Source organism: Triticum aestivum, chromosome 1A, assembly GCF_018294505.1.
Source record: "Triticum aestivum cultivar Chinese Spring chromosome 1A, IWGSC CS RefSeq v2.1, whole genome shotgun sequence".
Classification (NCBI taxonomy): domain Eukaryota; kingdom Viridiplantae; phylum Streptophyta; class Magnoliopsida; order Poales; family Poaceae; genus Triticum; species Triticum aestivum.
This window is the reverse complement of record NC_057794.1, coordinates 460,899,061-460,926,927: the sequence shown is the minus strand read 5'-3', so window position 1 is coordinate 460,926,927 and position 27,867 is coordinate 460,899,061. Positions and strand designations below refer to the sequence as shown.

At 47.3% G+C, this 27,867-nt stretch overlaps 1 protein-coding gene across 1 annotated transcript; it reads left to right on the top strand.

Moving 5' to 3' along the window:
- Positions 1-2,220: 2,220 nt before the first annotated feature.
- Positions 2,221-4,107, top strand: LOC123056515 (NAC domain-containing protein 48). Its single transcript, XM_044479923.1, has 3 exons — positions 2,221-2,602; positions 2,711-2,985; positions 3,410-4,107. Exons 1-3 carry the CDS (start codon positions 2,221-2,223, stop codon positions 3,818-3,820), a joined length of 1,068 nt encoding a protein of 355 aa, XP_044335858.1. The 3' UTR covers positions 3,821-4,107.
- The last annotated feature ends 23,760 nt before the right edge of the window (positions 4,108-27,867 follow it).

The following is a 27,867-nucleotide window of genomic DNA, read 5'->3' as shown; positions in this document are numbered from 1 at the left end:
AATTTTTCATCCTTCTTTGCAACATGGCAAATTTTCTTTTTGAATGGGACCATGGCAAACTTAGTGTATGTATCATGGCAAATGTAGTTTACGGGGCATGGCAAATTTTCTTTCTTTTTTGCAACATGGCAAATTTTCTTTTTTCAATGGGACCATGGCAATCTCAGTGCATCTTTCATGGCAACGGTAGCTCATGTAGCATGTCAAATTTTCTTCCTTCTTTTACAACCTTGCAAATTTTGTTTTCGAACAGGACCATGGCAAACTTAGTGTGTGTATCATGGCAAATGCAATTTTCGGAGCATGGCAATTTCCAATTTTAAGGACCATGGTAAATTTTCTTTCCTTTTTTTACAACATGGCAAATTTTCTTCTTTGAAGGAACCGTGGCAAATTTAACGGGACCATGGCAACATTAGATTTACTCATGTTTCAAAAATAGATACCATCGCAATTTTATTTGCCCCATGGCAAATTAAGTTCAAGCATGGCAAATATAGTTTAAGGATCGTGGCAATATTCTTTTCCTTTAGCAACACGGCAAAAGCTACTTTTCATTTGACCATGGTAATGTAGCTCCTCCCCCGGCCTAGACGTCGACTAAGATGCCTACCAGGAGGTCGTCCTCCGTGATGACGACCATGAATATTTTGTTTTGTTTTTTGAAAACATGGCATTTATTTGAATTTTTATGTGATGGCAAGTTGATATGCACCCCCGCTGCAAAACTTGTCATTTTTTAGCTTGGGAAACAACAATATTTTCCATGGAAAATTCATACAATTTGCCATCATATAGCAGTAGATATGTCATGGCAAATTTTCAACCAATTTTTTACCTTGGGTATATTCAATATGCAGGTTTTGATTTGGCATTGTTTACTACTTAGACCATGGTAATTCCAGTACTTTTAGACCATATAATTTTCATAATCAGATCAATAACAACAATTTTAATAGAAATCATTCGTATACAGCAACTCTATCAAACTTGTTGCGCCATGGCATTACACATAGGATATATGTATATATATCATTTTGTACAATACTTTTCCATATACACTTTGCAAACTTGTTGCCTTGGCAAAAAAATTCCGACATATGTCAATTTTTTTTGTTGGCACCTATGTACTATACGGCAACTGTATTGTTTTGAATTTTTATAAACACATGTTCTTGGTGCTGTTTTTTGGCTTGTTTTAGTGAAGCAATAGGTAACTGCGCTGCATGTGCTTATTTCGTTGCTGGGCTGGCTAGTTCAGTGTCATGTCGGGCCAACTGGAAATCATTCGGTCTGGGATCGATCCCGCACGGAACGTGTACGTTGACATAGGGTGTGTGGTAGGGTGCTTCTTCTGCCACAGCTGTGGGCGGTTCTACTGTTCGCCCACACATGCCACGTGTGGACTGTCTCCTGCTCATACCACACACGATGTGTGGGCGGGTGTTGCTCCCATCACACGGGTGAGCGTTATCGGCGTCCAATTTTTATTATGCTTAGTGTGCTTTGTACTTCCATGAAATCTTTCCTATACAATTCTTTATAATAGGGCCGAGTCTTTCTCACAGAAAAGTACAATAATGAAGTGCCTAGAAGAAGTGTTGTGGTGGCAACCGTTTTTATGTTCGCGGCAGGCATTCTAACGTGAGTCACGCACTCTTCGCTCCATGGGGTGGCAGTAAAACGTGGACGAGCGTAGAGCATGTACGCGCCTCAGCCCTTGGGGCCCCGAAGAGACGACCGCACACGACCTATACAACCGTATACAACAATACTGCAGTTACGTTACGTTAGGGTCCCAAAAAACAAAAAACAAAAACCTAAACTAGTCATACGCTCCAACTGACACCCATGGAGATCCGTACCTTTCTGGGTTTTTTTTTTGCATGGTGTACCTTTCCGTTTTGGCAGCCCCTCCACCACGTGTCGCGCCGGCAACGGCCGCACGTTCCGTCGTGGGGCTCGCAGACTAACCCGAAACGGAACACCTGTCCACGTGATCGAGCCGCCGTTGCACCGGGAACGGGCCCCGCACTGCCGCCTCGCCGCTCCTGGCCGCGCCCCGGCCGCGCGCGCGCGTGCGCGTCCAAGCGCCCTGGCGTAAGCAGTGACAAAAGCCGCGCCCCCACCGTCGGATGCCCTCCACGTCTCGCCGCGAACGGCATCCCCTCGGCGCGCCCGCGCGCGGGGTCTATATATGGCGCGCGTGCCGCACTGCGCATGCTTTCATGCTCTCCCCGCCCCTTCCAGGACCAGAAAGAAGCCCCACGATCGTCCGGTCCAGCTACTAGTTCCGCGACGCGATCGTCCGGTTTATTTATCTGTATCTGGTTAATCGCAGCAGTTTGGAGCTGTCAGATTCGAGTAGCTAGCTTAGCATCTCGAGCGAGAAGAAGGATCGAGGAGATGAGCGGCGGCGGCGGAGGAGCGGCGGCGACGCAGGGGCAGCAGGATCTGCAGCTGCCGCCGGGGTTCCGGTTCCACCCGACGGACGAGGAGCTGGTGATGCACTACCTCTGCCGGCGCTGCGCCGGCCTGCCCATCTCCGTGCCCATCATCGCCGAGGTCGACCTCTACAAGTTCGACCCATGGCAGCTCCCAAGTACGTCCTCCATGCCCCGGCGCAGCATGCATGCATGCATGCCTAGGTAGCTCACGCGGCGGGATGATCTAATCGTTTTTGCGTCTGCGTCTGCGTGCGTGCGTGCAGGAATGGCGCTGTACGGCGAGAAGGAGTGGTACTTCTTCTCCCCGCGCGACCGCAAGTACCCGAACGGGTCGCGGCCGAACCGGTCGGCCGGCACGGGCTACTGGAAGGCCACCGGCGCCGACAAGCCGGTGGGCACGCCCAAGCCGCTGGCCATCAAGAAGGCGCTCGTCTTCTACGCCGGCAAGGCCCCCAAGGGCGACAAGACCAACTGGATCATGCACGAGTACCGCCTCGCCGACGTCGACCGCTCCGCCCGCAAGAAGAACAGCCTCAGGGTACGCCCCATCCTACCCTCTGACCTGCGCACAGTAGGTGGTCTGAACTGTGCGAGAATCATCTTCAATCAATCCCACTTAACTTTGTCCTCTTTGGCATCATCTCGAACGATTAGATAAGGAGTCGGTTATCGTCACGTATCGATCGTACGTGGAAGATAAGTGGGGCTTAGTTAATTGTTTACGATCCTTGTCACGGGCAGCTCTCTCGCCGGTGTGAACGGTGGAGATGCCGGCGTGCGTCATCTCTTCCGCCCGCCAATTATCTCCCGCGCTTTGTGCGCCGCGATAGCGACTCGTTTCCAACCAGTGTCACCTTCCGATTAGTTTATGATTATGATGATAGATTTATATTGGAATGTTCATGTTAGAGAGATGATTTTGGTTCTGAACATGTCGATCGATCTTTTTGTGGTGGCTGCAGTTGGATGACTGGGTGCTGTGCCGGATCTACAACAAGAAAGGCGCCTCGGAGAGGCCGGGCGCCGGTGACCGGACGGCGAGCGCGAGCCCCGGGCACGCGGCCGTCGGCTCGCCGCCGGAGCAGAAGCCGACCCTGCTGCCGCCGTACGCGCCGCAGCCGTTCTCGGACCTGGCGGCGTACTACGAGGTGAGGCCGTCGGACTCGATGCCGCGGGCGCACGCCGACTCGAGCTGCTCGGAGCACGTGCTGACGGCGTCGTGCGAGCGGCCGGAAGTGCAGAGCCAGCCCAGGATCTCCGAGTGGGAGCGCACGTTCGCCTCCGCCACCCCGGGCGTCAACCCGGCGGCCGGGCTCCCCGCCGGCGACCCGCTCCTCCAGGACATCCTCATGTACTGGGGCAAGCCGTTCTGAGGCTCCGGCTCCGTTGCTGTACGTGTGGTTTGGGTGGGGCTTGGGAGGGAATCGATCGGGGTGACTCGGGCGAGCCGCCGGCCGGAATCTATCGGCAGGAGACACTCGTGGCCGTTGGATGGAAGGTATCAATAGTGCACAAGGAGTTACGGACGGCGGCGATGAGACGCGGGAGCCCCGGTGTGTTCGAGGAGGGACGCGGAGAGTACTGTACTTGGTCTTGGTGTATACGGATTTGAACTAAGCTGTGTATATGCGATTGATTTGGAAATGGGTTTTTTTGTTTACATTGCTTTTTTATACCTTTGTCTTGTTTGGGAGATGTGCATGGTATCGGTACCATTGGAACGGGAATAGGTATACTTATTTATTTTCCCGTGCGATCTTTTTCCGCAAATACGCAAAAGATTTGCGCATCTTTTTAGACTAGTCATAGTGGAAAGTAATTTAAAGTACTATTTCTCCGTTTCTAAATATAAGTCTTTCTATAGATTTTAACAAGTGACTACACACGAAGCAAAACGAGGAAATCTATACTTTAAAATATGTCTACATACATCCGTATGTTGTAGTCCATTTAAGATATCTAAAAAGACTTACATTTATGAATGAAGGAAGTATATGTTACTAATCTATGTTACTACCTCCACATTGGCTAGTAACATATGTGTTCTGTCATTAAGGATGACAATTTTATCCATGGACATGGATACCCGCGGATATCCGACCCGAATGGATAGAGTTTGGGTACATTTGTATGCCCATGGGCAGCATCCGAACCCGACCCGATTACTCTTGGATAGGGCGTGGACATAATTATGTATCCGTGGATATACCCGAACCCGACCCAATGGTATGACATGTGAGGCAAAATTCATGATGATCCCCACTATCCCATCTAATGATTTTTTTATTTATAAAAAATGAGAAGTAAATTGCACAGTCCCTCCCGATTCCCACCGTAACTTTACTCCGCCACCTCTTCTCATTCTTCAATCTCCTCGTTAAACGACCTGTCATTAAGCTTCATCTTCCTCGCCTTGACTTATCCTCCCGCTGCTCTAGATGCAGTCGCCAGCGCCACTAGCCTTTACCTCTACATATGGTGTAGGCGTGCAGCACTTCAGCATCCAACGCCACTGTCCAGTGGAGCCCAACTCCATATCCCCTCGACCCCCCTTCTTGGATTCTTGCACGGGTACGGCGGCGAGCCGGCGCAAGTCTCTGAACTGGGATGCAGAGCACAGCGATGCGCAGCAGCGCGACGCACGAGTACCGCTCCGCGCCGGACTAGCAGCATGGCAGCACGTGAGTGTAGGGAGACGGGCGCATACCAAGAAGTGAATCATGACCTTGCTAAGAAGGTGATGAACACACCGAATAGTCGACATTCAGGGTAAGTTTTGCTGTTTCCTGAATCCTCTCATGTATGTGTGGTGTTCCTGTACGTGGGTGTCCAACATGAGCATGTAGCAACTGGAGCAGTAGTAATTTTTCTATGTGTGGTGGTCCTACTCGTTCCCAAAATCACCGAATCCTCTGAGAGTCTCAGGGTAAGTTTTTCTGTGTGGTGTTCCTGCTTGTTCCCTGAATCCGCATGTATGTCTGCAAATTATTTGTTTCAATTTACAGTAGTAAATGGAGCAGTAGTCAAAAAATTCCCCTGAATACCTCTCATGTATGTCTGCAAATTGATTTTTTTCAGGTTATACAGTAATAATTGGAGCAGTAGTAATATTTTTGTTCTATGAATCCCGCTCGTGTATGTCTGCAAATTAAGTATTTCTTGAAGTTTACAGTAGTAACTGGAGCGGTAGTAATTTTTGATGAATCATTCTCATGCATGTCTACAAATTAAGTATTTCTTGTAGTTTACTGTACCAATTAGAAGAGATTTATAGAGTTAGGTAGTTTTCGTTGGTTACCGAATGAGCATTTTTCAGATTTGGAACATGGCGTGATCTGTAGCTATGCATGTTAATTAGCAATTAGGTTTTACCACGTCAGTGTATTTCAATCTAGAGAGCTACGAATCATTAAGATTCATTAGAATCTGACTTGTAATCTAGGCAGATCTACATTATTCCCTAAAAGAAGAGATGGCAAAAAATAGTTTCGGTTTGTAGTTACCATTCACTACAATTTAGAGATCACAATCTTTCCAAATCTGTATAGTTCAGACATTATGCACCATGGCTCTCTTAACTGAAATGGAGATTTTTTTTTTGCATGTATTGGTCAATAGCTTCTCATGATGGAACCAGTGGCACTTTAGATTTAAAGAGTCACATGAGATCTTGTGGTGCTAGGCATGCACCAATAGGCCCAAAGCAACAAAAGTTAAGGTTGCGAAAGGTTGATGATGGAAACGCCAATTTGGAGAATATTATTTTTGATCAAGATGTTGCCAGGAAAGAGCTTCCACTAATGATTTGTGTTCATGAGTACCCTCTATCTATGGTTGCTCACTTGGGTTTCAGAATTTTTGTTCAGCATGACAACCAATGTTTAGAATGGTAGTTATGCTTATTTGATGTTGTGTTATTTTGTGAGAATTTGAGAGGTTATGTGGCGATCTACACTTGTACTATGTCATTTTGTGAGAATCTAAGAGCTTATTTGATGTCATGCACTTGTGCTATGTCATTTTGTGAGAATTTGGGAGCTTATCTGAATGTTGTGCTATGTTTTATGTATACGTGATGAGAAAACCCGATGGATATCCAAACCCGATGGATATTCATCGGGTTTGGACATGGGCATAATTTTACGCCCATGGATTTTTTCGTGGATGGGCACATACTGTCTTCATGGATTTTGATATGGATTTAATATTGTTCAACCCGAGCCGAACCCGATCCATTGCCATCCTTATCTGTCATGCATCACTTCATTTATTACATTGTAGACTCATTTTTTTTATATGTGTGATGTTACAGTAACCAGCTATGTTACTACATGCCTCTTTTTCTTCATTAATTACATGTCACATCATCTATTTTGTCTAGATAAGTGTGATGTTACGACCTATATTACTCTCACTGTAGTTAGTTTTATTGATAGGAGAAGATCAAGCAGGAGGGAGTCCAGGACGCTGCCTCAGTGTGCGCCCACTAACCAGTCTTACCACGAATAGTCCGAGTCACGCGAGGGGTGGACGACAACTCATAGGTGAAGAAGCGGATCGGATAGTCTGGGTCACGCGAGGGGTGGACGACAACTCATAGGTGAAGAAGCGGATCGGATAGTCTGGGTTACGCGAGGGGTAGACGATAACTCAAAGGTGAGGATACATGCATTGCGAGCTTCGAGATTCACCATGCAGAGAGTATGATCATGGTGGGAAGGACCTTAGATGGCCGGACGGGGAGTAAGACGTTGCCCACCAATCCAGAAAACAAACCGCGACGTCGGGCGATGAGAGATCGATCTGCACCAGGCAAGTACGTGAGCCACACCTGACAGGTGAAGGGGTAGTCCATGAGTAGGTGGTTCATCGTCACAGGTCTAGTCGCACGGAACGCGGGCGTGGAGCGTGCGGGACGCCACGACAAAGTAAGCAATCAACCATAAAACAACGATCTTGTAGTGCCAACCAGGTGAAAAACTTCGATCGCAGGACAGCCCAAGTGCGCCAGTTTAGCTATCATTAGCAAAAATGCCCGTGCGTTGCAACGGGATAAAAAGTTAACACACCATCTAGTCTCAATAAGCATTGCTAAGACCATCTCCCCCTTTCCCCACCCATACACAGGTCAATGTCCTATATTTTAACCCCCACCCGTGTGGCCGCCTATATTTCTTCTCACCATGATCGCGACAGATATATGTTAATAAATTTGTATGAAAATATATTCTTGTACTCTATGCTTATTTGTATTAAAAAATATTGACATCTAAATGAATGGTAAAAGTATGCTGAAAAGGTCTATATCTTGGGACAACTACTTCTCAACTATCCCAAGGTGTAAGTTGTGCCATCTATGATCATATCATTAAGGAAAATAATGGAAGATTCTTATCAATGATTTATGCTCAGACATGATACACTTCTTTAACACATTATGAGTACACGGCATAGTAAATCTTCGTGATGTATAGCATCTGTTAGCATATGAGTTGATCTTGAGGTTTATTGTGTCTCTACGTCAGTTGTCTTAAATCCACCATCTGAAACTACAATTATGACATTATTGTGCAACTTATAAGTACAAATTTATTTAATAACTTATTATATGCGTCTGCAAGCTAAGCATGGAATTAAACTCCGCTGGTACATGCTAATGATCATAAAGGATGCCAGTAAGCCAGTAATTTACTCAAACAACCATGACCAGAAAAAAAAAACCATGACCAAGATGCAGACTCATCACATTCACACTCGTTTCAGCCATAAACCACCCCAAACAAGAGATCAAGGTACTGTACGGGGGATAGAGATCGCCGGTAAAGGCAGGAATCACATGGATGCCGACGCCACGGTTCGAAGGGCCTGAAACACCTCACCCACCATTACCACATCCGGACAGGATCCCAACGGGGCGGAGATTTTCACCTCACTACACCTGACCTATAAATTCTACGAGCAGGAAAAAACAGCGGAGCACGGAGAAATCCACCAATGGTTTTGGTTTAGGGTTGATGTTAGCCAACAATATGAACTCACGTGTTTTCAGCAACCATCCTCTGCATCGCCGGCGTCGCGTACGCCCCAGCAGCTCCAAAACCAAGAATCGACGGCGCCGCGCCAGGAGCCGCCCCGGCTGGCTGGGGACAACCGTACCCCTCGGCACCGACCACAAAGGCCGACGCGGCGCGCTGCTGCGCGTGGGAGCTGTAGCCGGTCAGGATGCACGCGCGCCCCGACTTCTCGTACTCCCGCCGGCTCACCACGCGGGTGCTCTCCCGCAGCTCCGCCACCAGCGCCCTGAACCTCGCGTCGTCGGCCAGCGCCTCCCGCCTGCGCTCCAGTATCCTCGCGGCCTCCGCGTACTCGCCGCACTCCGCGGCCGTGCGCCCCGCCGCGATGTCCTCCGTCGCCTCCACGCGGAATGTCTCCCGCGCCATGTCCATGGACGGCTGCTGGTCCTTGGCCAGCTCCACCGGCCTGTGCACCGCCACATCCAGCACCAGTCCGATTGCCGTGTCGCGATAGGTGCAGGTCACCTTCACGAGTTGCGTCACGTCGTCCGCGTTGCCGGCCCTCGACACGTCCACCAGGAGCAGGAAGCGCATTTCCTCGTCCGCGTAGAGCTCGCCACGTCCACTGAGGCGGAGCGCCTGTACGCGTCGATGCTGGTGTTGTAGCGGCTGGACTTGACTGCACGGACGCGCACCGGGTGCACGCACTTGACGGTGATCAGCGCCTCCTGCACAACCACGTAGAAGAGCCCGCCGATACCGTATGCTGGTCGGAAACAGATCGAGCGGGATCGAGCGATAGCCGTATGCTGGTCGAGATAGATCGGTTTTTTTTTTTGAATGAATTGGGTTGATATGTGCGATATACGGACCAGGTCGGACGGACAGACGAACATGCTATTAGTACCACCTTGTTTATATTACGATTTTGTCCATACAAATTATAAAAGCGTATTATGACATGAGAAAAAAGCGTATTGTGGCGGTGAACCCGACAAAGTCAATCCATACTTTATTATTAGGGAGAGAAGGGAGAGATCAGTAGCTAGCGGCCCCAAAGAACAATGCCTCATAGCACGAGCGTCTCGTGTAGGCACTGCTGGCGCAGATCTTCCAAGAGGGGCAATTCGGCTATATCGTGAGCTTAAGTTGATGCAACGATGTCAAAGCTTCATGTATTTGACAGGTGCAGCAAGTCCCGGAGCGTAGTGGATGTCGCGAATCCAAGCTCGCTGATGAAGCCCCTCAACGACGATGTGGCATCTTCGGCATCGACACAGCACCAACTCGAGGAGAGCGGGGCAATCTTAGTGACCGACTGGCCGGACAACCCGTGATCCTCTAAAAATGCATGATTCTCCCTTGCGAACGTGTCAGGAGGTTGACGCGTGGAAGATGGCGCCATGGACAGGATGGGTCGGTCTTATAGATCCAAATCCACCGGGCATGGAGGGTGATGCCCATATGACAGAAATCATGGATGTCGAGCCCTCTGATATGGAGCGGCTGCCACACCTTTTGCTAATTCATGGAGCAGTAACCTATGTTGGTATCCTTGCACCCGAACCAGAGGAAGTCGCGGTAGATACGATAAGCAAGCTTGAGGGTAGTCGCATCCATGGAGATGGCCATCAAGGTGTGCACCGAGATGAGACTAAACACATGTTGAAAAAGTAGTAGACGCCCAACCTTTTTCGAGAGACCTGCCTTCCAAGTGGGGAGCTCCTTCTCGAGTTAGTCCAGCATCGGTTGTAGAGCGGTCGAGGATAGCTTACGCATCGAGACAGGAGGACAAGGTCTTGATGGGGAACTTAGTGCCCGGGCATGGCAACACATCACGAATGTCCTCGATGTCATTGAGGCGGCACCATATGGGGGTGGTCGAACTCTTGGAGAGGTTCGTCACTAGACCCGAGGCAATCCCAAAGATCTGAGAAGCTCACGAATGGCACTCAAGTCTTGAGGGTTCGGGTGGCAAAATATCACCATGTTATTAGCGTAGAGAGAGACACTCGAGGCCAAGTGGCGAGGGGTGAGCCACAGGAGGATTCCCTAGGAAATGGCCCGTTGAAGGATCGAGTGTAGGACGTTAATGACGAACACGAAGAGCATCAGCGACAATAGGTCACCCTCACGAAGTCCTATGCAGTACCAAATTGGAGGGTCAGGGACGCCATTGATGAGGATACAAAGATACTAGCAATGGACAATAGGATGAAAATCCACGCACATCAGCGGTAGAGTTTCATGGCTTCATTTCATCGTTAGAGGATAAAGGCGTTGCATGGCATATGCAAACATCAAGGGGGGCTCCTTATATCCGTAGAGTTGCATGGCTTCATTTATCATTTATATTCTTTTCCATGCTCTAACCCTATTGTCATAAATACCCCCAAAAGAGGGAGATTGAAAGTGCATTTATTTCTAAATGGTATTTTGGTGTGACGACAACATGGTTAGTGAAATTAATGATTATTATTAAATATTATCTCAGGTCATTGGTTTCTCTGAGGTTTATTAAGGAGATGGTTGACCCCCCCTCGCCAGTGCGCCATCGGTCCGCCTCATCTCCTATGGTCCTTGTATCATGGAGGCGCGGTGGATCTCGGTCGTTGCCGCCGGGAGGCTTACGTATTTAGGTGTTTCTTAGAGTTTTGTTAGGGTTTGGGCATGCACAGAAAAAGGCGGAGACGGCTTCTTGAAGATGAAATAAGGTCCTCCCCGCCCAGCCCTCGTCTGGGCAATGTTTCAAGTGTCGACGAACGACGTGTGGAGGTGTGTTTTCGGCAGATATCGTGGGATCCGATCGGCATCTGTCTTCGGTGGATCCGTTTGGATCCTTTCAATCTAGAATTCTCTTCATCGGTGGCATTTGTTGTTCTGGTGCCCTGGTTCTATAGGGCATTAGAGCATCTCCAGCCGTGCCCCCAACAGGCCCTCCTCAGGCGATTTTTCTGTCTCGACGCCCAAAATTCGGCCCAGTCGTGCCCCCAGGAGCCCGTTTTTCGCCGGGTTGGACCGAAACTGGCGCCGGCGGACTCAGGCCAAACCCGGCGCGCTGGGGGCGCCCGGGGGCACCGGAGCGAGCGTTTTTGGCGCGAAAGAGGATGGGCCCGCCGAGTCAGCGAGACGCCGCTTACTCGCCCTCATCGTCTCGTTTCTCGCATGAATCAATGTGAAGGCTGCCACGCTGCCGCGTCGATCAGCCTCCATTGATGCCTCACGGGCGACGCAGTGAACGCGCCGCGACACGGGTCCCGTTCTCTCCCGCCACGCGTCGCCCGACATGCAGCCCGTCGCCGCCCAACTGTGGCTATAAAAGGCGACTTCCCCGTCGTTGGACGCAACAGTTCTCATTCCCCCCTCTCCGATGCAGAAAGCACCTCTCTCCCCCTCTTCCCGCCGATGAAAAGATGGCCGAGAGGTCCCCAGGCGACGACGAACAACTTCGGCCGCCGCCACCTCCAAGAACCGGAGGCCCGGCTGCTCTACGAGGCCGAGTACCCGGCGCCCCCAGACATGCGGGTGCCGGGGGCATGGAGGCTGAGCGCCGCCGGCGTCCCGGTGCCCGAAGGGGCGGCGCGGCGGGCCGAGATCACCCGCATCCACTCGTCCATGACGTAGGAGCAGCCGAACGAGCCACGCTACGCCGCCGGCAGCCATCACCTCTGGACCTCGTATTTCCAACGCCGCCGCGACGAACAGATCACCGCCACCAAAGACGTCATCCCGCGCGGCCGCCTCAATTCCGGCGGGCGACGTGAGTGGTGGGGCATGCCAGGCCGCACCCTCGAGGCCGTTCTCGACCACATCGAGACCGGCAACGTCGCGCCTCGAGTACCCGCCGTGGCAGCTCCTGGATGTCACGGCGGATGGAGCCGGGGTCGTCCTCGTCGTCGGGCTCCGGCCGCGCTCCGCCCCGTCAAGTCCGAGCCGAAGGAGACGTCGCTCGGGCGACGCACCCGCAGCGGCGCCCTTGTCATCAACGAGGGTGCCCGGCCCTCCCCGCGCGGCTCCCTCCGTCTGGTCAGGCCGAAGCCGGAGTCGGGATTGCTCCCGGTGAAGTCGGAGCACGTCGAGATGGTGGCCCCCGACGACGAGTCCGCCCTCAAGCGGGCGAAGGAGGACTACGTCCGGGAGTAGGTACGCCGCCAGTGACGGGCGTACGCGGAGCTCCAGGCCCGGCGTCGCGGGTGCGAGGAGGGCGGTGTCATCGTCCTCGACAGCAATGAGGAGGACGCGGCCGGGTCGTCCAGCGCCCCACCTCGTGTCGACGATCCTGGCCAGGGCTGCAGCAGGGACGGCGGCGACACAGGAGAGGCACGCGACGACGACGACGATTGTGATGGCGACGACTACACCCGCTTCTACAGGATTCTTGGCATGTAGACGACGGTGAAGACGGGGGCGGTGGCGGCTAGGCGTAGTTTGCATGTTTCCGTGTTTTTTGTACAAATTTCAATGAAGTTTCGCCGAGTTCGTGCCAAAATCACCGAGTTTGCGTATATTCTTACGTAACATCACTGAACCCGGGCCGACGACTGGGAGCGAGATCGCCCCCACGCGCCAATCTAGCACCGGCTCGCTCCCAGGCGTCCCTTTTTCGGCGCCCGGGGGGGGGGGGGGGGGGACGGCTGGAGATGCTCTTAGGACAATGACTTTCCGACTGTCTACTACAACAATGTTTGTCCAGCTACGATGGGGGAGGGGTGATGACAGCGGCATGGCTTCAACTCGCTCCAGAGCTTTAGCAAAACTGTTTTTATTTCTAGTGTTCTTTGACACTTGATGAATAGATTGAATGTTTTCTTGTAAAAAAGGTTTCAAAAAGTTAGGATTATCCGGGAAAAAAGTCTAGAACTATACAGCACGTGCATGAACCTTTTCGCAAAAAAAAAGAACGTGCATGAACCAATGAACGCACGTACGTACGTGTGCGCTGCGTAAACGCGAGCACATTGCGTATGTGACGCTTAGGTTCGGGCCTTTGGACTTTTGCTGCAGAATTTCACGATTGGGGCCGAGGCGATCGAGCGCGTGCGTGCGGGTGCCACCGCACCGCTCGTGGAGAGTCAGGGGGTGTGGTCAATGGGGCACGTTTGCGTGCCTTACGTGAAGATAGAGGGATGAGGATGAGGTCGTGGACCGTGCGTGTCTTCTACACGAAACCGGCCTAATTACACCCCGGTGCCCGTACGCCGCCGGTCTCTGGTCGGCGAGCGAGCGCGTGTGCCGTCGGAAAGGGACATTGGTCGCACATGCGGCTCCGTCTAATGGAACCAACTTGCTGGATAAGCCCGTCAGCACTTGTGACACCTGTGGTTGCACGCAGAGTGCCTCTTTAAAAATTCTTCGGCGAATTGGAAAAAAGTAATATCATCGGGAATCATATAACTTATGCTTAATGTTCAGTTTTGTTGGAATTTTGCTAGTAGGTCTTTGGCCCAAAGCCCAACTAAAATTCTAAAATTCTTTTGGCTCATTCATGCACACATGTGAGTGAAGTGAGTGAGGCTAAAGTTTAGTCCCACCCCGGAAGTTGAGAGAGTTGCATCTCTTTATAAGGTGAGCTCTTCTACCACTTGTATGAGCATGAGAAGAGAAGACCTACACGTACGCTCCTCCTCCTCGCTCGCCTCGTCACGCCAGCTGAGGACAGACTATGCACGTTGTTTATATTTTTGCCGCTCGGGAAAATTAATGAGTCATTAATTAATAATTAACGGACGCGTTAGTTACTGAACCGTTTCCGATTCTTTTGGATCGTGATGACTCGGACGTGGGGTTTATTCCCACGACCTACCCGGCCCGCACTATATAGTCAGCCAGACGTCTATCCTAGCCGCCGCCGCTTCGTATGGTTTCTCACCATCGTTCCAGATCATTGCGCCGCCAAGCAAGTCTTCTCCATCCCTCCTTTCGGCGTGCACCGGGAGAAGGGACAGCAGGCCTCCGGAACCCCGCCTCTCGTGATCCTGTACGGGAGAGGGGCGATCAGGTTTTTGGGGAGCGCACTCGCGCGACTGCTGGCAGCGACGACTTCACGAACGACGACTTCTTCCCCGACCTCGGCAACCTCGTCCTCGATGACATGGGTGACAACGTCAACGCCGGCGGTGTTGCTCCCGCTGCACCGTATGTGATTCTATCCTTCCTGTTCGAGATCGTGGTAGAATTCATGTTTCTAGTATGTGCCCTAGATGTGATCTGTTCATCTGCTATGCTAGTTCACATGATTAGTTTAATCTCTGCTGCTGTAGTCATGATTTATCTTCTGTTTATTCGGATTAAATCTCGTAGTAATTTGCTCATATTTCCAACAATTCAAAAACCTGATTATAGGCAATTTACTCCGAGTGGTTTTGCTGCGCATCTGAAGCCGCCTGCCTTTAAGGGGGCGCAATATAAGAGGTGGCGCACGAGAGCAGTCTACTGGTTTCAGACCATGGGCTGCTATGACGCCACCAAGGGCAAGCCTGAGGGCGATCTTAATCCAGCACAGCTAGAAGCTTTTGAGAAGATCGATACCCTCTTTAAAGGCGCTCTTCTGAGTGTTCTTGATGACTCAATTGTGGATTCGTATATGTCGTTTGACAACGGCAAGGACATGTGGGCTGCGCTCGAGGCCAAGTTTGGTGCCTCGGACGCCGGCAACGAGTTGTACGTCATGGAGCAATTCTATGACTACAAGATGACTGATGAGCGCGCTGTTGTATAGCAGGCTCATGAGATACAGTCGCTCGCAAAAGAACTTGAGTACTTCAAGTGTGTGTTGCCGGACAAATTTGTTGCCGGGGGCATTATTGCCAAGCTTCCACCTTCGTGGAACAATTTTGCTACTTCCCTGAAACACAAGAGACAGGAGTTTTCCGTTGCGGATCTCATTGGTACTCTTGATGTTGAAGAGAAGGCGAGAGCAAAGGACACATGTGCTCGAGTTGCTGAGGGAGGTTCTAGTGCCCACATGGTACAGAAGAAGAACTTCCAGCCCAACAAGTTCAAAAACAACAAGAACAAAACTCAGGGCAAAGGCAAGTTTGATACAAAGAACAAGCCATCACATTTTACCAACTTCAAGAAAGAATTCTCATAAGAAGGGGAAGGGACTTTGCCATGTCTGCGGTGATCCTAATCACTGGGCTCCGAAGTGTCCTAATCGCTTTGAGGAGCGTGAACATGAGAAGAGCGGCAAGTCCGCTAATGTCGTCATCGGTGATACTGATATGAAGGAATCAGGGTACGGTATTTTTCCTACCATCCTTTCAGTATTTCAATCCCCTGATTGATTAATTGACACCGGTGCCAATGTACATGTTTGTGCTGACGCCTCCATGTTTTCTTCTTATCAGGCCACTGGGACTTCTCCCGTGCTGATGGGGAATGGGTCACATGCCATCGTTCGAGGTGTTGATACGGTCGATCTGAAGTTTACTTCGGGGAAGACCGTGCGTCTGAAGAACTTCATCATGTGCCGTCCATCAATAAAAATCTCGTTAGCGGTTCCCGTTTATGTCGAGATGGTTTTAAGTTGGTTTTCGAATCCAATAAAGTTGTAATTTTTAAGTGTGGACAATTTGTTGGAAAAGGCTATGAGTGCGGAGGCTTGTTCCGCCTATCTTTGTAAGATATTTGCACTAAAGTTATTAATAATGTTTGCCACAATAATGAGTCTGATATTTGGCATTCACGACTTTGTCATATTAACTTTGGATGCATGATGCGGCTAGCCAATATGAATTTAATTCTGAAAATCTCTTCTGTCAAGGGCTCTAAGTGCCAATTATGTGTGCAAGCTAAGCAACCTCGCAAGTCCCATAAGACTGCAGAGGCAAGAGACTTGGCGCCACTAGAGCTTATACATTCTGATCTTTGTGAGATGAATGGCGTGTTGACAAAAGGTGGAAAGAGATACTTCATGACGTTGATTGATGACTCCACTAGATATTGTTATGTGTATCTTCTGAAATCAAAAGATGAGGCTTTGACTTTCTTCAAAAACTATAAAGCTGAGGCAGAGAACCAACTTGATCGAAAAATTAAACGGGTTAGGTTCGATTGTGGTGGAGAGTATTTTTCCAATGAATTTGATCTGTTTTGTGCAGAACATGGTATAATTCATGAGAGGACGCCTCCCTACTCACCCCAGTCAAATGGGGTAGCCGAAAGAAAGAACCGAACTCTAACTGATATGGTTAACACCATGTTAGACACTTCGGGACTATCCAAGGAATGGTGGGGGGAGGCGCTAATGACTGCGTGTCATGTCCTAAACCGGGTTCCCACAAAGCATAAGACCATGACTCCATTTGAGGAATGGGAAAGGAAAAGGTTAAAACTCTCTTACCTACGTACTTGGGGTTGTTTGGCGAAAGTCAATATACCAATTCCCAAGAAGCGCAAGCTTGGACCAAAAACCGTGGATTGTGTTCTTTTGGGCTATGCTTTTCATAGCATCGGCTATAGATTTTTGATAATAAAATCTGAGGTGTCCGACATGCATGTTGGTACTATTATGGAGTCAAATGATGCAACTTTCTTTGAGGACATATTTCCTATGAAGGATATGTCGAGTTCATCAAATCAGGAGATACCTACTCCATCTAGTGAGGAATTCACTGTAATTCCCGAATCCACCATTGCGATGGAACACGTTGAGAATCCTGTTGAGGGTGACAATGAAACTCCTGTGAGGAGTAAGAGACAGAGGACTACAAAGTCCTTTGGTGATGATTTCATTGTGTACCTCGTGGATGACACACCCAGGACTATTTCAGAAGCCTATGCATCTCCTGATGCTGACTACTAGAAGGAAGCTGTACGTAATGAGATGGATTCCATCTTAGCTAACGATACCTGGGAGGTCACTAACCGTTCTTATGGGTGCAAACCTGTAGGATGTAAGTGGGTGTTCAAGAAGAAGCTTAGACCTGATGGTACGATTGAAAAGTACAAGGCACAGCTTGTGGCCAAGGGTTATACCCAGAAAGAAGGTGAAGACTTCTTTGATACTTACTCACCCGTGGCTAGAGTGACCACAATTCGGGTGCTACTATCACTGGCTGCCTCACATGGTCTTCTCGTTCATCAAATGGACGTTAGGACAACTTTCCTCAATAGAGAGGTGAAGGAGGAAATTTACATGGATCAGCCAGATTGTTTTGTAGTACCTGGTCAGGAAGGAAAGGTGTGCAAGTTATTAAAGTCTTTATATGGCCTTAAACAAGCTCCTAAGGAGTGGCATGAGAAGTTCGAAAGAACATTAACTGTTGCCGGCTTTGTAGTAAACGATGGTGACAAGTGCGTGTACTATCGCTATGGTGGGGGCGAAGGAGTTATTCTTTGTCTGTATGTCGACGACATATTGATATTTGGAACCAAACTTGATTTACAAGGAGGTTAAGGATTTCTTATCTCGCTGTTTTGAGATGAAGGATTTAGGAGTAGCTGATGTTATCTTAAACATCAAGCTGTTGAGAGATGAGAATGGTGGGTTCACACTGCTTCAGTCTCACTATGTGGAAAAGGTCTTGAGTCATTTTGGGTATAGCGACTGCACACCTTCTTCAACTTCATATGATGCTAGTGTGTTGCTTCAAAAGAATCGACAGATTGCTAGAGATCAACTGAGGTATTCTCAGATTATTGGTTCGCTTATGTATTTGGCGAGTGCCACGAGGCCTGACATCTCTTTTGCTGTGAGCAAGCTGAGTCGGTTTGTGTCAAAACTGGGAGATGATCATTGGCATGCGCTTGAGAGAGTTATGCGCTATTTGAAAGGCACCGCGAGCTATGGGATTCACTACACCGGGTATCCAAGGGTACTGGAGGGTTATAGTGACTCAAACTGGATTTCTGATGCTGATGAGATAAAGGCCACAAATGGTTATGTTTTTACACTTGGTGGTGGCGCTGTTTTCTGGAAGTCTTGCAAGCAGACCATCTTAACGAGGTCAACTATGGAAGCAGAACTCACAGCATTGGACACTGCCACTGTTGAAGCAGAGTGGCTTCGTGAACTCTTGATGGACTTACCTATGGTTGAAAAACCAATACCCCTATCCTGATGAACTGTGATAATTAAACTGTGATAGTCAAGATAAACAGTTCGAAGGACAATACGAAGTCCTCAAGACATGTGAAGAGGAGACTAAAATCTGTCAGAAAATTGAGAAACTCCGGAGTTATTACGTTGCATTATATCCAGACGGCGAAAAACTTGGTAGATCCCTTCACAAAGGGTCTATCACGTAATGTGATAGATAATGCATCGATGGAGATGGGTTTGAGACCCACCGCATGAGTTGTCCATAGTGGTAACCCACTTTATGTGATCGGAGATCCCGTGAAGTAGAAGTGGGAGACAAGCTGTTGGTCAGCTGTGAGGAGAGTATCCCTATATTAACTATCCCACTCCGTGAAGATGCAATACTCTCCTGATCTGCATGGCAGGTTGATACTTATCTTAATGTGTTCCAAGTGACTTATTCGGATAAGCAGAGATGTTGTCCTATAAAACATCTTCTGAGGAACACACCTATATGAATTTGACTGTTAACGTCGCAGTCTGTGAGAATTGGGTGTTCTCTAATAAATTCATGAAAAGGCCATGGAGTATGACGTATACGCTCCACCCGCGGGGAAGCCTTGCGGCAGCCAAGTATCGATCAAGAATTTGTGCGAAACTAGTCTCGCAGAAAACTTATAGTTCAAGGCATAGTCCACTATTCAAGTTGTGATCTAGTGTAACATAAATCTCTAAGTGGAAGTTTAACTTCACGGTCTCCACTAACTACCGGTATATAAACAATATTTTGGAACTAAATGATGAGATGTGCCAATGAGACTTTGTGGGGGATTGTTGGAATTTTGCTAGTAGGCCTTTGGCGCAAAGCCCAACTAAAATTCTAAAATTCTCTTGCCCCATTCATACACACATGTGAGTGGAGTGAGTGAGGCTAAAGTTTAGTCCCACCCCGGAAGTTGAGAGAGAGTTGCACCTCTTTATAAGATGAGGTCTTCTACCACTTGTATAAGCATGAGAAGAGAAGACCTACACACGCGCTCCTCCTCCTCGCTCGCCTCGCCTCGTCCCGACGCGCCTCGCCTCGCCTCGCCTCGTGACGCCGCGCCGCGCCGCGGGTTGCGGGATTGAGCCGAGCCGAGGACAGAGCTATGCACGTTGTCTATATTTTTGCTGCTTGGGAAAATTAATGAGTCATTAATTATTATTAATGAACGCGTTAATTACTGAACCGTTTCCGATTCTTTTGGATCGTGACGACTCGGACGTGGGGTTTAGAGGCTAAAGTTTAGTCCCACCCCGGAAGTTGTGAGAGAGTTGCACCTCTTTATAAGATGAGCTCTTCTACCACTTGTATAAGCATGAGAAGAGAAGACCTACACGCGCGCTCCTCCTCCTCGCTCGCCTCGCCTCGTCACGACGCGCCGCGCCGCGGGTTGCGGGATTGAGCCGAGCTGAGGACAGAGCTATGCACGTTGTCTATATTTTTGCTGCTCGGGAAAATTAATGAGTCATTAATTATTATTAACAGACGCGTTAATTACTGAACCGTTTCCGATTTTTTTGGATCGTGACGACTCGTACGTGGGGTTTATTCCCACGACCTACCCGGCCCGCACTATATAGTTAGGCAGACGTCTACCCTAGCCGCCGCCGCTTCGTATGGTTTCTCACCACCGTTCCAGATCATTGCGCCGCCAAGCAAGTCTTGTCCATCTCTCCTTTCGGCGTGCACCGGGAGAAGGGACAGCAGGCCTCCGGAACCCCGCCTCTCATGATCCTATACGGGAGAGGGGCGATCAGGTTTTGGGGAGCGCACTCGCGCGACTGCTGGCAGCGACGACTTCGCGAACGACGACTTCTTCCCCGACCTCGGCAACCTCGTCCTCGATGACATGGGTAACAACGTCAACGCCGGTGGTGTTGCTCCCGCTGCACCGTATGTGATTCTATCCTTCATGTTCGAGATCGTGGTAGAATTCATGTTTCTAGTATGTGCCCTAGATGTGATCTGTTCATCTGCTATGCTAGTTCACATGATTAGTTTAATCTCTGCTGCTGTAGTCATGATTTATCTTCTGTTTATTCGGATTAAATCTCGTAGTAATTCTCTCATATTTCCAACAAGTTTAATGTTAAAATTTTAAAAATATGAATTTATGGTCATCCATCTTACGGTATCGTGCAAATATGGCCATTTACGCTCTCATATGGCGTGCCAGCCTGACGAAGGCCCACCTGTCAATGACTAAGAGTGCACATGGCGTTGGGTGACCCTAGCACACCTTTTTTTCTTCAGAAAATCCCTACGTAATAATTTATTTAATAATGCACAAAAGACCTTAAATATAATGAAAAAAGGATGGGGTAGATTGGCTTCGAACCAACAACCTGTTTATTAATCACTCGTACATCCATCCCACCAATGCCAGGTGATGTTGTACATGCACAACTAAAATCTACTCCCTCTATCTCATAATGTAAGCGTTTTTTGATTCTAGTGTAGTGTCAAAAAACATTTTACATTATGAAACGAAGAAAGTATTTGATTACACACAAAAGCACCTCAAATTATTTTAAAAAAAGCACATCAAGTTTGTCTAGATTAATCAGATAAATAGACCCACATGTCTAACTGGTAATTTAGAGGTGGAGCCACTAGTCAGTGGGATGCTAACAACAGGTTAGGCTAACCAGGTAATTAGGCTAATCTATATAGGGTCCACCTGTCTATGGGTCAAGCAAATATTTGTAACTTAGGCGCATGGATAATTCCGCGGAAAAGAAGGGCCCGATGGATTTGATTTGTCGACCTTGAGTGTGAAACCGCACGAGCTAACCACTACACCAACTACCTGTAATTGTCTAAAAGATAAACAATAAATTTTATGTTTGGGTAACGACAACTACCCGTTTTTTATTATTCTCTTTGGGATTAAGTTGGACCCACACGTGTTATTGATGGGCTCATGTTTAATTAAATACAAAACGAGTGATGCTTATAGTGGGAGTAACTTAGCAAGTAACTTAGCGCACTTCAAGAAATTTTTGCTTATGTAGCAAATAATTAATAAGAAGTAGTAACATAATATGTTACTGTAATATAACGCTTCCCAATACAAGATAAGTCTATAAGCTAATAAATGAAGTCATCTATGACACTACTAATATGTTATTTTACACTATGAAAGTAATAACTTAGACTAGTGTAATATGCATGGCACTAGTATAAGTTACTCCCCACTATGACGAGCTATGTAAAATAAAAACATGCACACGCCGTTCTAGCTGTTCCAATCATTGAGGGTGGGCATAGCCACGCTGGCATGCCACATCAGCGTAGGATACATCTGAATACAAGCAAAGTAACCGTATTTGCATACGAACGTAAGTTACATGACTACAAATTTGTATTTTAAAATTTTACTATCAAACTAAACATTGAGCGTAAGTTGTATGACTGCAGATGATATTACCTCAATTGGAAAGGACTCCCTTCGTCTTAAATTATTGCTCAAATGGATGTTATCCAGCACGTATATTCATTTAAGCAACAAATAATTCAGGACAGAGGGAGTATATTTTTTTAATAATAATATGTGTCTCATCTATATCATAAGGATCATAGTACAAGCCACATACAAATCGACCTGACAAAATTGAAAAAATAGCAAAACGTTAGCCTTTGCACAAAGTAACAACAGTCAAGAAGTAAAATTACAATCAAGACCGAAGAAACCTCTGAACTTGAAACCAATGCCCGTCACCTGCCTCTGGAACCATCAGAGCAGCCACCAAAGAAAAAATGACGGATCATCTTCACACCCGAGCTCGAAGCGGCTCCATCGATGATATACAACTTTGCATACCTCCAAGGTGCTCATCAAAGGCGAAATCATTACCGTTGAACGAATCTGACTGGGGTTGATTTTAGTTATTCTTTGTCTGTATGTCGACGACATATTGATATTTGGAACCAAACTTGATTTACAAGGAGGTTAAGGATTTCTTATCTCGCTGTTTTGAGATGAAGGATTTAGGAGTAGCTGATGTTATCTTAAACATCAAGCTGTTGAGAGATGAGAATGGTGGGATCACACTGCTTCAGTCTCACTATGTGGAAAAGGTCTTGAGTCATTTTGGGTATAGCGACTGCACACCTTCTTCAACTTCATATGATGCTAGTGTGTTGCTTCAAAAGAATCGACAGATTGCTAGAGATCAACTGAGGTATTCTCAGATTATTGGTTCGCTTATGTATTTGGCGAGTGCCACGAGGCCTGACATCTCTTTTGCTGTGAGCAAGCTGAGTCGGTTTGTGTCAAAACTGGGAGATGATCATTGGCATGCGCTTGAGAGAGTTATGCGCTATTTGAAAGGCACCGCGAGCTATGGGATTCACTACACCGGGTATCCAAGGGTACTGGAGGGTTATAGTGACTCAAACTGGATTTCTGATGCTGATGAGATAAAGGCCACAAATGGTTATGTTTTTACACTTGGTGGTGGCGCTGTTTTCTGGAAGTCTTGCAAGCAGACCATCTTAACGAGGTCAACTATGGAAGCAGAACTCACAGCATTGGACACTGCCACTGTTGAAGCAGAGTGGCTTCGTGAACTCTTGATGGACTTACCTATGGTTGAAAAACCAATACCCCTATCCTGATGAACTGTGATAATTAAACTGTGATCGTCAAGATAAACAGTTCGAAGGACAATACGAAGTCCTCAAGACATGTGAAGAGGAGACTAAAATCTGTCAGAAAATTGAGAAACTCCGGAGTTATTACGTTGCATTATATCCAGACGGCGAAAAACTTGGTAGATCCCTTCACAAAGGGTCTATCACGTAATGTGATAGATAATGCATCGATGGAGATGGGTTTGAGACCCACCGCATGAGTTGTCCATAGTGGTAACCCACTTTATGTGATCGGAGATCCCGTGAAGTAGAAGTGGGAGACAAGCTGTTGGTCAGCTGTGAGGAGAGTATCCCTATATTAACTATCCCACTCCGTGAAGATGCAATACTCTCCTGATCTGCATGGCAGGTTGATACTTATCTTAATGTGTTCCAAGTGACTTATTCGGATAAGCAGAGATGTTGTCCTATAAAACATCTTCTGAGGAACACACCTATATGAATTTGACTGTTAACGTCGCAGTCTGTGAGAATTGGGTGTTCTCTAATAAATTCATGAAAAGGCCATGGAGTATGACGTATACGCTCCACCCGCGGGGAAGCCTTGCGGCAGCCAAGTATCGATCAAGAATTTGTGCGAAACTAGTCTCGCAGAAAACTTATAGTTCAAGGCATAGTCCACTATTCAAGTTGTGATCTAGTGTAACATAAATCTCTAAGTGGAAGTTTAACTTCACGGTCTCCACTAACTACCGGTATATAAACAATATTTTGGAACTAAATGATGAGATGTGCCAATGAGACTTTGTGGGGGATTGTTGGAATTTTGCTAGTAGGCCTTTGGCGCAAAGCCCAACTAAAATTCTAAAATTCTCTTGCCCCATTCATACACACATGTGAGTGGAGTGAGTGAGGCTAAAGTTTAGTCCCACCCCGGAAGTTGAGAGAGAGTTGCACCTCTTTATAAGATGAGGTCTTCTACCACTTGTATAAGCATGAGAAGAGAAGACCTACACGCGCGCTCCTCCTCCTCGCTCGCCTCGCCTCGTCCCGACGCGCCTCGCCTCGCCTCGCCTCGTGACGCCGCGCCGCGCCGCGGGTTGCGGGATTGAGCCGAGCCGAGGACAGAGCTATGCACGTTGTCTATATTTTTGCTGCTTGGGAAAATTAATGAGTCATTAATTATTATTAATGAACGCGTTAATTACTGAACCGTTTCCGATTCTTTTGGATCGTGACGACTCGGACGTGGGGTTTAGAGGCTAAAGTTTAGTCCCACCCCAGAAGTTGTGAAAGAGTTGCACCTCTTTATAAGATGAGCTCTTCTACCACTTGTATAAGCATGAGAAGAGAAGACCTACACGCGCGCTCCTCCTCCTCGCTCGCCTCGCCTCGTCACGACGCGCCGCGCCGCGGGTTGCGGGATTGAGCCGAGCTGAGGACAGAGCTATGCACGTTGTCTATATTTTTGCTGCTCGGGAAAATTAATGAGTCATTAATTATTATTAACAGACGCGTTAATTACTGAACCGTTTCCAAACTTTTTGGATCGTGACGACTCGTACGTGGGGTTTATTCCCACGACCTACCCGGCCCGCACTATATAGTTAGGCAGACGTCTACCCTAGCCGCCGCCGCTTCGTATGGTTTCTCACCACCGTTCCAGATCATTGCGCCGCCAAGCAAGTCTTCTCCATCTCTCCTTTCGGCGTGCACCGGGAGAAGGGACAGCAGGCCTCCGGAACCCCGCCTCTCATGATCCTATACGGGAGAGGGGCGATCAGGTTTTGGGGAGCGCACTCGCGCGACTGCTGGCAGCGACGACTTCGCGAACGACGACTTCTTCCCCGACCTCGGCAACCTCGTCCTCGATGACATGGGTAACAACATCAACGCCGGTGGTGTTGCTCCCGCTTCACCGTATGTGATTCTATCCTTCATGTTCGAGATCGTGGTAGAATTCATGTTTCTAGTATGTGCCCTAGATGTGATCTGTTCATCTGCTATGCTAGTTCACATGATTAGTTTAATCTCTGCTGCTGTAGTCATGATTTATCTTCTGTTTATTCGGATTAAATCTCGTAGTAATTCTCTCATATTTCCAACAAGTTTAATGTTAAAATTTTAAAAATATGAATTTATGGCCATCCATCTTACGGTATCGTGCAAATATGGCCATTTACGCTCTCATATGGCGTGCCAGCCTGACGAAGGCCCACCTGTCAATGACTAAGAGTGCACATGGCGTTGGGTGACCCTAGCACACCTTTTTTTCTTCAGAAAATCCCTACGTAATAATTTATTTAATAATGCACAAAAGACCTTAAATATAATGAAAAAAGGATGGGGTAGATTGGGTTCGAACCAACAACCTGTTTATTAATCACTCGTACATCCATCCCACCAATGCCAGGTGATGTTGTACATGCACAACTAAAATCTACTCCCTCTGTCTCATAATGTAAGCGTTTTTTGATTCTAGTGTAGTGTCAAAAAACATTTTACATTATGAAACGAAGAAAGTATTTGATTACACACAAAAGCACCTCAAATTATTTTAAAAAAAGCACATCAAGTTTGTCTAGATTAATCAGATAAATAGACCCACATGTCTAACTGGTAATTTAGAGGTGGAGCCACTAGTCAGTGGGATGCTAACAACAGGTTAGGCTAACCAGGTAATTAGGCTAATCTATATAGGGTCCACCTGTCTGTGGGTCAAGCAAATATTTGTAACTTAGGCGCATGGATAATTCCGCGGAAAAGAAGGGCCCGATGGATTTGATTTGTCGACCTTGAGTGTGAAACCGCACGAGCTAACCACTACACCAACTACCTGTAATTGTCTAAAAGATAAACAATAAATTTTATGTTTGGGTAACGACAACTACCCGTTTTTTATTATTCTCTTTGGGATTAAGTTGGACCCACACGTGTTATTGATGGGCTCATGTTTAATTAAATACAAAACGAGTGATGCTTATAGTGGGAGTAACTTAGCAAGTAACTTAGCGCACTTCAAGAAATTTTTGCTTATGTAGCAAATAATTAATAAGAAGTAGTAACATAATATGTTACTGTAATATAACGCTTCCCAATACAAGATGAGTCTATAAGCTAATAAATGAAGTCATCTATGACACTACTAATATGTTATTTTACACTATGAAAGTAATAACTTAGACTAGTGTAATATGCATGGCACTAGTATAAGTTACTCCCCACTATGACGAGCTATGTAAAATAAAAACATGCACACGCCGTTCTAGCTGTTCCAATCATTGAGGGTGGGCATAGCCACGCTGGCATGCCACATCAGCGTAGGATACATCTGAATACAAGCAAAGTAACCGTATTTGCATACGAACGTAAGTTACATGACTACAAATTTGTATTTTAAAATTTTACTATCAAACTAAACATTGAGCGTAAGTTGTATGACTGCAGATGATATTACCTCAATTGGAAAGGACTCCCTTCGTCTTAAATTATTGCTCAAATGGATGTTATCCAGCACGTATATTCATTTAAGCAACAAATAATTCAGGACAGAGGGAGTATATTTTTTTAATAATAATATGTGTCTCATCTATATCATAAGGATCATAGTACAAGCCACATACAAATCGACCTGACAAAATTGAAAAAATAGCAAAACGTTAGCCTTTGCACAAAGTAATAACAGTCAAGAAGTAAAATTACAATCAAGACCGAAGAAACCTCTGAACTTGAAACCAATGCCCGTCACCTGCCTCTGGAACCATCAGAGCAGCCACCAAAGAAAAAATGACGGATCATCTTCACACCCGAGCTCGAAGCGGCTCCATCGATGATATACAACTTTGCATACCTCCAAGGTGCTCATCAAAGGCGAAATCATTACCGTTGAACGAATCTGACTGGGGTTGATTTTAGTTATTCTTTGTCTGTATGTCGACGACATATTGATATTTGGAACCAAACTTGATTTACAAGGAGGTTAAGGATTTCTTATCTCGCTGTTTTGAGATGAAGGATTTAGGAGTAGCTGATGTTATCTTAAACATCAAGCTGTTCAGAGATGAGAATTGTGGGATCACACTGCTTCAGTCTCACTATGTGGAAAAGGTCTTGAGTCATTTTGGGTATAGCGACTGCACACCTTCTTCAACTTCATATGATGCTAGTGTGTTGCTTCAAAAGAATCGACAGATTGCTAGAGATCAACTGAGGTATTCTCAGATTATTGGTTCGCTTATGTATTTGGCGAGTGCCACGAGGCCTGACATCTCTTTTGCTGTGAGCAAGCTGAGTCGGTTTGTGTCAAAACTGGGAGATGATCATTGGCATGCACTTGAGAGAGTTATGCGCTATTTGAAAGGCACCGCGAGCTATGGGATTCACTACACCGGGTATCCAAGGGTACTGGAGGGTTATAGTGACTCAAACTGGATTTCTGATGCTGATGAGATAAAGGCCACAAATGGTTATGTTTTTACACTTGGTGGTGGCGCTGTTTTCTGGAAGTCTTGCAAGCAGACCATCTTAACGAGGTCAACTATGGAAGCAGAACTCACAGCATTGGACACTGCCACTGTTGAAGCAGAGTGGCTTCGTGAACTCTTGATGGACTTACCTATGGTTGAAAAACCAATACCCCTATCCTGATGAACTGTGATAATTAAACTGTGATAGTCAAGATAAACAGTTCGAAGGACAATACGAAGTCCTCAAGACATGTGAAGAGGAGACTAAAATCTGTCA

What these genes read in the sequence shown, in the direction of transcription:
- LOC123056515 (XM_044479923.1), top strand. Translation starts at nt 2,221, where the DNA reads ATGCTTTCATGCTCTCCCCGCCCCTTCCAGGACCAGAAAGAAGCCCCA. An exon ending in CGACCCATGGCAGCTCCCAA is followed by an intron (nt 2,603 to 2,710) that starts GTACGTCCTCCA and finishes GCGTGCGTGCAG; the next exon opens with GAATGGCGCTGTACGGCGAG. An exon ending in GCAAGAAGAACAGCCTCAGG is followed by an intron (nt 2,986 to 3,409) that starts GTACGCCCCATC and finishes TGGTGGCTGCAG; the next exon opens with TTGGATGACTGGGTGCTGTG.